The following is a 9,647-nucleotide window of genomic DNA, read 5'->3' on the forward strand; positions in this document are numbered from 1 at the left end:
TGATACTACGAACTTACTCCAACTTCCGGAATTCCGTTCCGACCCCGATATCAAAATTTCCACTCCTGACCGGAAACTCCAAATTTTCAATTTTGCCAATTCAAGCCTAAGTCTACCACGGACCTCCAAATCACATTCCGGACGCGCCTCCAAGTCCAAAATCACCTAACGGATCTAACCCAATCATAAAAAATCCAAATTCGAGATCGAATACTAAAAAGTCAAAACTTGGTCAAACCTTTCATATTTAAAGCTTCAAGTGAGAATTATTCTTCCAAATCTATTCCGATTATCCTGAAAACCAAAACCGACGATTTACATAAGTCATAATACATCATACGGGGCTAGTCATGCCCGAAAACTGGCGAGCGAAGTGCAAATGCTCAAAACAATCGATCGGATCGTTACAGTTATAGTAGCTCTTTCAGAGCCTTCAATTAGATTACTACTACCAGAAATTGTAGTAATATTTGCCTTACACATACTTAAATGAGAGAAATATTTCTTCTCTCTGAATATTGTATGTGTCGTACATAAATCAACTAAACAAATAGTTTTACAATTAAACTTTGATCCAACTTTGCTTTGTGAGATATCCATATTTGTTTTCCATGGTTTGACATACAAAAAAATTATTTTATTATTAGAGATATAGATATTCCAAACAGTTGCTACACGGGAAGAGAAAAGTTGAAATAATGAATACAAAAATAAACAAAATGTGACGCATGGGCCATAAATTGAACGAAATGCTTTGATTTGTTGTATTAAGTACTATCATGTTACTACTGCTCTAATAGTGTTTAGCTAAAAAGCTTTTGGAAAAACTGAAAAGAAAATAAATCAACACCTTTTGAAAACAAATATCGTAAATCATAACTAGTATACTACTATATCAAACTTGTTTAGTAGTGCAACTAAGCATTTTAATGGTAAAAGAATGAAAGCATCTTATTACACTTTTGACTTATTAGATGAGAACATTGTCTCAGGAGGTTCGGGGTTCCTATGCACTAGCTACGTTATAAATGTTAATCTCCTGTAAAGGTATCATAAGAAATATTTTAAATGCAGAAAACACGGCCTCAGATTCTAATGAAAACACCCCTTCTCGCCTTTGCATCTCAGAAAAGAATTAACTTTTTGGGAATATTTGTCTTGTATCTTTTTACAATCCCCATGAATAAAATTATAAAAGTTCCTCACTGTAATAGCTCTAGGACTTAGTTGCCTAATGTAAGATAAAGATTCGCATGACGAAGAAGACGAAGTAACACATTGTTTAAAACAAACACTAGAAATATATTTAATCAAAAAGAACTAACACGATTTCATAAATAAATAATACTAATTGATACTAATGACTACTCATGTAAAGAACCGTGATTACATGATGTTTATTAGCTATTACGAATACGCAAAAAAAAAATCAAACTATTCAATCATCTTTAACCACGGATCTATCACCGATCAGGTGGTCTATTTTTTCATTAGGGTGCTTAAAGAAGTCTGTCACATCCAAGTGAGTGATATCAAAATCATTGTTAGAGACAAAATTGGCTTCAGGGCCTTTGTTCTTTAGAGATGCTTGATAAAGCTCAACCAAATGTCTTGGTACACGATAAATATTTGCCCAATGCCCTTTTCCACTGCAACGATAACATTCAGTTTCTGAACCATTTGCATTTGACTTCTCATCTTTCCCTTTCCACTTTTGGTGGTTATTTTTCTTTAGGGGGTGATTAACACCAGGAAAATTTCTTCCTTGTCCACGGCCACGACCATGACCACGACCACGAATAGGGCCACGGCCTTTTCCATGCTTAGCATAATGAGAATACACCTCATCCACTTCAGGCAATGGTGTAGACCTAGTGGGTCGATTTTCGTGATTTCTCATGAGCAAGTCATTATTTCGTTCAGCCACAAGGAGAAGAGAAATCAACTTAGAGTACTTCTTGAAACCTTTTTCTAGATACTGCTGTTGCAAGACCATATTGGAGGCATGAAACGTTATGAATGTTTATTCAAGCATATCATAGTCAGTGATAGTATCTCCACAGAGTTTCAATTCAGAAGTAATTCTGAACATTGCAGAATTATATTCAGAAACAGACTTAAAGTCTTGGAGCCTCAGATGAGCCCAATCATATCGTGCTTGTGGAAGAGTGACCAACTTTTAAGTTGTCATATCTTTCCTTTAAGCCATTCTACAAAACAAGTGGATCTTTGACTGTGAGATATTCTATTTTCAACCCTTCATCAACGTGATGACGCAAGAAAATCAGGGCCTTAGCACAGTCTTGGGTAGATGCTTTATTTTTGTCTTTAATGGTGTCTCCAAAACCCATTGCATCTAAATAGATTTCAGCATCCAACACCCACGTCATATAGTTCTTGCCCGAAATTTCAAGGGCAACGAGCTTTCTTTTCATAATGTCAGTCATAATTAAAAAGAGGAGAAAAATTATACTTTAATCTTCTCAAAGAGCTTCTTGAGACGGTAGAGTCTCGTGCTGATAATGTGTAATAAAACAATAAAAGAAGAAGAACAATATTGCAGAGAAAGAGAGAGTGAATTCTTATTGAATTTTTGGGATGAATTACAATGGAATAGAACTTTCTATTTATAGAGAGATAGTGACTCAACCACTAAGTAATAAACCCTAAAATTTCTCTAAATATAAACATTCACCATAAATAAAATTTTATTTATAATAAATTTATAATTTTTCTTTAAAGATCCATGGGCTTACGTCCATGTCTTAAAGCTTACACCTCGCTCCATATCAAGTAAAACATCATACCTTATGCCCCGCCCTTTAAAACACTGTATTAAATTCAATTACTAAGAAATATATATTGAGGAGGAGGTAGTTTATTTGTAAAGCAACTCTTTTTTGCTTTTGGTGGTGTCATGAAAATTGGGGGACCTCAAAGTTTGTACTTTCTCACTTTTTCTTTTTCTCTCCTTTTTTTTTTTTTTTTTTGGCCCTTCTTTTTAATGGGAAGTCAGAGGCTTATTCCAGAGATTGTAGTCATCAAAGGAAGTTGCCCCTAGTGGGAATCGCTGTCAGGATTTTGTCTTACCATAATCACCCTTGCCTTGGACTTCTTTTACATATATGCCACTGATCATTAAATTCGTTATTCTTGCATTCTTAATTTAAAAAACGAAAATGGTCAAATATATTCCTTTACTATAACAAATTATTTAAACTTACCGTTTGTTATACTATCAAAGGTGTTTGAGCCTCTACTATTATACTTTAAGTTTAAATTTACCCTTAATTTTAAGGGAGGGACTCGTGGCGGCTCAGGAACAAAAAATCTAAACCAAAATTTTAAATTACCCGATTCAATTATAACCCTGTGCCTATTTTTTTACCCAACCCAATTCCCCCCACTTAATATAAACCCTCGTTATTAAAAATAAAATTAAAAGAAAAACCTACAGCTTCAATACGAGTTCTCAGTTGAAAGCTTTAAAAAAAGATTCGATAATTTTGACATTTTTCAAATTGGGATTCTTTGTTTTAGCGACAGTTAATATTTTTTAACAATCTTTTGATTGAGTTTCTTTCTTTGAACGATAAAAGTTGATATTTTCAGCAATCTTTTAATTGAAATTTCTTTGTTGCTGGCGTATGAAGGCAGGATTGAGCACAAATCATCTGAAATTATAACACCTGAGGCTGCAAATGTATTGAACCATTCGATAGTAGAAGGAAGTTCGCCGGAATCATGGACAAACGACGCCGTTGCATGTGGCAGCGACGTTGTTAGCTTCTGCTTCGGGATTTCACCGGCAAGCTTGTATGCGCTCACACCCCAATTCCTCTCATTGTAACCATCATAGTAATGTTAATTTGACAACCCTTGCCGGAATTAGTCCTCGGATTTGTGCTAGTCCGACACAAATGCCGATTTCATTATTATGTATTTGAATCCACAGTTGCTACAGTAGGTGGTACCGGGCAATGGGGGAATATAAGGAATGAGGAAGTGAAGAAGATTAGGAAGAGGAACTTTGAAAGACGAAGAAGATGGATCAGAACTTTACATTAATTTAAGGAGAAAAGGAGGTTGTGATGGCGGAAGAGGAGTTGTGGCAGCAGTATGATCTGGTACAAATCCTTAATTGGGTAATGGGTAAAAATTAGGCTGAAGGAGCGGGTCGAGTAACGGGTGAAATTAGGGTGAGTTTAAACTTGTAATTGAATCAGATATTTTAATATTGGGGTTTGGACTTTTTTGTTTCTGAGCCGCCACGTGTCCTTCCGTTAAAATTATGGGTAACTTTAAATTAAAGTATAACAGTGGGGGCACGCACGTGTCCTTCCGTTAAAATTATGAGTAACTTTAAATTAAAGTATAAGGGGTTATTTGGTTGGAATACGATTTATATTGGTATAAGTTATGCCGGTATAAGTTATATTGGGATAAATTATGCTAAGATTAGTTATGCTGGGATTGTTGTTTATTCATTGTTTGATATATTGTATTAAAACTGATAATTGCATAATTTTTAAGAAGAAGGTATAAGTTATACCGGTGCTAATTATCCCACCTTCTATAAGGTATAAGTTATCTCAGATTAAAATTAACACCAAGATAACTTATATCTGGTTTGCTAATCAAACAAAGTATTAAGATGATATTAAATTTTTATATCACCCTTATACCTTCTTATATCTCATACCAAACGACCCCTAACAGTAGGGGCTCAAACGCCTTGATAGTATAACGGGAGGTAAGTTTAAATAATTTCTAATAATAAAGGGATATGTTTGACCCTTTTTTGTTTTTAAAAAGATACAACAGCGTAAGCAATATGTACTTTGCTATGCTTTAATAATCAGTATTAGTACTCGCGCGATGCGCGGACACAGCTTATGTCGGATTGTGATTTGGATTATTTAAATTATGTATAAATAACTTTAATATATAAACCTTCCAGATAAAATTTATAGATAATCATTAGATATTAATTAAGAAGTAAGACATGAAACCATTTTGCAAATCTCTTAGTTGATAACTTGTTTTCTTTTTCTATATTTATATAATCCAACTGGTTAATTTTAGTACTTGAATTTCGTTTCATTATCAATTTAAAAAAAATCCTAAATATGTCATGTGGTGTTTTGTCTCGTTTGAACATATTAGATCATATTATTTTAATAAAATTTTTAGTATCATTTTATTTTTTATCTCAAGCTCCAATAAGTCTTATTCTTTTAAAATTTACACATTTTTTTTGTTCTTTGCTTATAATTATTATATTATTTATTATTTAATATTATTATACTTTCATATAATTTTTTTCCGGGTTACTAATTGACTTACTATCTTATTTATTATCCTTTTAATAATTATAGATAAATATTATTTTTTATTCTTGAAATTTAATATATTTTACGCTTTTATTCTCTTATTCGAAAATATTTTACTATTTAAATTTATTAGTATTATTTTTTAATATTATTCAATTATTTACTTTGTTTTATTTTAAAATAATTTAAAGTAAAAATATTCTCACACTATCTCTATTTTTTTCTTTATACAGTCTATTCCCTACTAAGAAATTTTTAATTAATTTTATATTAATATTTTACCTGTAACCAAAATAATATCATATTTTACTTTAAATTATAACTTTGATTAGCCTAAAATATTAATATACAAGTTCTTTGATTATTATATTCCAAATCTAATGAGTTTTTCTTATATTTATTTTTTGTATTACATGCAATAAATTTTCTTTCCTTTTAGTTTCAAGATACAAAATTTGATTTTTTTGTTTTCGTTAAAAAATTACTTATATTAGATATTTATTTTATATTTTTTAAAATTTAATTCTATATCTGGCAAGACTTTAATTTTTGGTGGTCCTATCCATAGTTTGAAGATTCTCATCATAATATTAAGAACTTTCTAACATTAAGTAAAATAGTCTTTTCCTTTCATTTCTAATATTAAATTTTTAATTATTTTTTTACTTTTGCTATTATGTTATCAGATATATGTATTATCACAGTTTCATATGGCGCTTTATTAAGTTGCCACTTTATTTAATATAATTATCCATTACTATCGTTTAATATAATATAGATAAATCTAGAATTCTTTTAATCTTAAAATAAGTATTTATTTTATTTTAAAAACATTGCTTGAATTCTTGAGTTATTTAAATTTATCAATAGTATTTTTAAGTATTTTATTTTACTTTATTTTATTTTATAAACTAATTCTTAGCATAAATATTCTCACACTATTTCTAATTTATTCTTAATATTTTCTTTATATATTTTAAGAAGAATTTTTTTATCTTCAAAAAGTTATATCCTTCTAATTTTTAATTGGACTGCATTTTTAAAAATTATCTTATGCTTTCAATAATTGCACTCAATTTAGATATTAATCTAAAAATTAATTTCTTATTTCTTGGAACACATTATATCTAATGATAATATTTTCACTATCATTTTATTTTTTTATGTACTATTTTAAAAATAATAAAATTATGAAATGAAAGAAAACAGATCAAGTGGTTAGTAAATAATTATATTTGGAAAGCTATCAAAATTTATTTACTATAAGAATGTGTGTCAATTTTAATTGATTTCTACCATAAATTAAATTTGAGCAAATCTAAGTTGTTTTAATCCTTATTAAATTGAAAAATCTATTTAGATTATGTCTTAAAACTGATAAGTGACATTTTCTCAATACGTCACTTGGCTTAATATCATGCATCACTACCCTACTTTTAATATAATATAATATAGATAGAAGATATAGATATTTTTTTTCTTATCTTATAAGTAATTGTATAATTTATGTAAGATGTTATTTTACCGGCTGATTTTTTTTTTTAATTTTTGAAGTCAATAAATCTTTAATACCTTAAGTAAATTTTAATTTTATTTCATATTTTAACTTACTCCAAAAGTATAAATAGTCATAAGTTATCTCAATTTATGTCTTTCTATATTTTTTATTTTTTTCTATTATAGTTTTTTAATTAATTTTTTACCTCCATATTTCTAACTAATTTAGAAAAATATCTATGAGTGGATCAATATATATATATACACACACACACACTCCAAAGTATAAATAGTCATAGGTTATCTCAATTTACGTCTTTCTATATTTTTTATTTTTTTCTATTATAGTTTTTAATTAATTTTTTACCTCCATATTTCTAACTAATTTAGAAAAAAAATCTATGAGTGGATCAATATATATATATATATATATATATATATATATATATAAATACAGATATAGATACAGATATAGATATAAATACAGATACAAATATAGATACAAATATAGATATAGATATAGATACACACACACACACACACATATATAGTGAGAGTGAGAGATTAGATTTGTCTAAGATATATTTAGATTATGTATAAGATTTATTAAACTACTTCCCTTAATTATATTTCCATTTATAATTTCTAATAATTAATGTTGTCCTAAAATTGTCAAGTGGCTTTATTTTAGCTTGCCACTTGGCTTAACCACAATGCATACTACTCTACTTTTAATATAACTAGTATTAGTACTCGCGCGATGTACGGACAAAAATCATATCAAATTGTGATGTAGGTTGTTTGAATCATGTGCGAATAACCTTAAAATATAAACCTCTGAGATAAAAATTATATAACATTAGATATTAATTATGAAGAAGGATATGAAATTATTGTTCAAATCTCTTAGTGGACAACCTATTTTTTTATATATATTTGTATTAGCATAATCCTTAATTGTAGTACTTGCATTTCATTTTGCTATCAATATTAAAGAATACTAAACATATCATGTTGTGATCTGTCTTATTTGAGCACATTAGATAATATTATTTTAATAAAATTTTTACTATCACTTTATTTTTATCGGAAAGATATGTCTTATTTATCACATCATTATCTTTCTCTTACGGAGTCCCCAAAAGGAGGTCAGAAAGAAAAGGAAGACAATCCAAAGATTCAGACCAATGGGTAGAGCTTGTTGATAAAGTAGCTTTCAAGATGGTTGGCCTTTCCCTATGGGAAGAAAGGAAGCTTCCACTTAGGGAATAGGATCTCTTTTGCAATTTTTTTTTTCTTTTCTTATAGTTATTGTATTATTTATTAATTAATATTATTATACTATTATATAAGTTTTTATTAGCTTAATAATTAAATTAATGTCTTGCTTATTATTCTTTAATAGTCCTTGATAAATATAAATGTTTTATTCTTGAAATTTGGTATATTTTTATGCTTGTAACCTCTTATTCGAAATTTTTTAATCATTTAAATTATAAGTAATATTTTAAAATATATTTTAATTATTTAATTAATTTATTTTTATTTAATTTAAAGTATAAGTATCCTCACACTACCTCTCTTTTTTATACACTCTCTTCTCTACTACAATATTTTAATTAGTTTTTAATATTACTATTTCACCTATAACCAAAATAATATCATATTTTATTTTAAATTGTAACTTTGAATTAATTTATTTGATTATTATTTCCAAATGTATTGGGTTCTCTTATAATTATTTTTGTATTAGCTGTAGTTAAATTTTCTTTCTTTTTAGCTTTAAGATGCAAATTTAATTTTTAATTTTTATTAGTAAAATTACCTATATTAAAATTTTATTTTAATCACAAAAAAATATTTTATAATTATTTTGAACACATTATATCTGAATGTTGTAGATTTATTTTCACTATCATATTATTTACTTATGTAAATTTTCTTTCTCTTTTAGTTTTAAGATACAAATTTAATTTTTAATTTTTATTAGTAAAATTGCATATATAGAAATTTATTTTTAATTTTTAATTTTTTTTAATTATTTTATATTTTATTTTTCATAAATAAGACTTCAATTTTGTGGTATTATCCATAGTTTGAGCATTCTCATCATAGTTTTAAGAACTCTAATCTCACATTCAAATAGTTTTTCCCTTTCATTTTGAATAGTTATTTTTTAGTAATTTAACGTAATTTTGCTATTTTTTTAATCTGATATATAGTCTTACTATGTTTTATGTGGCTTTTCATCAACTTGTAACTTTATTTAATATCATTATCAACTACTATTCTTTAATATAATATAGATAAATATATAATTTTTTAATCATAAAATAAATATTTATTTTGATTTAAAAATATTGCTTGAAAATTTTAAATTATTTAAATTTTAATAATATTTTTAAGTATTATATATTTACATTATTCTTTTGCTAAACTCATGATTTATAAATATCCTCACATTATCTCTAATTTATTTTTATTATTCAATATTTTTAGTTTTTGATTTTGTATATTAGACTTGAGTTACGTGGACTTACCCATATTATGACTTTTCTTATCACAATATAAAAGACTTTTTTATCTCAAATTTAAATTAGTTTTACCCTTTTCTCTATGATAAAAAATCTGAATTTTTATTTTTTCTCTATTTAGTCTTTATTTTTGATATTATATTATTCAATTCATAATATTATTACATTGTCATATGGATTTTTATTAGCTTGTTCGAATTTAATATATATTTCTATCACACTCATTCTAATATAATATAGATAAAAATTAAATAACTTTCTCATCTCAAATTCAAATATTTTT

General features: G+C 27.2%; 1 protein-coding gene across 1 annotated transcript; it reads right to left on the reverse strand.

Moving 5' to 3' along the window:
- Positions 1 to 1,438: 1,438 nt before the first annotated feature.
- LOC138871291 (uncharacterized) lies at positions 1,439 to 1,996 on the reverse strand. Its single transcript, XM_070149166.1, has one exon. It carries the CDS (start codon positions 1,994 to 1,996, stop codon positions 1,439 to 1,441), a length of 558 nt encoding a protein of 185 aa, XP_070005267.1.
- Positions 1,997 to 9,647: the final 7,651 nt, after the last annotated feature.

This window comes from Nicotiana sylvestris, chromosome 6 (assembly GCF_000393655.2).
Source record: "Nicotiana sylvestris chromosome 6, ASM39365v2, whole genome shotgun sequence".
Taxonomy (NCBI): Eukaryota; Viridiplantae; Streptophyta; class Magnoliopsida; order Solanales; family Solanaceae; genus Nicotiana; species Nicotiana sylvestris.

Excerpts from the sequence above, each read along its gene's own strand:
- LOC138871291 (XM_070149166.1), bottom strand. The coding sequence starts at position 1,996 with ATGGTCTTGCAACAGCAGTATCTAGAAAAAGGTTTCAAGAAGTACTCT.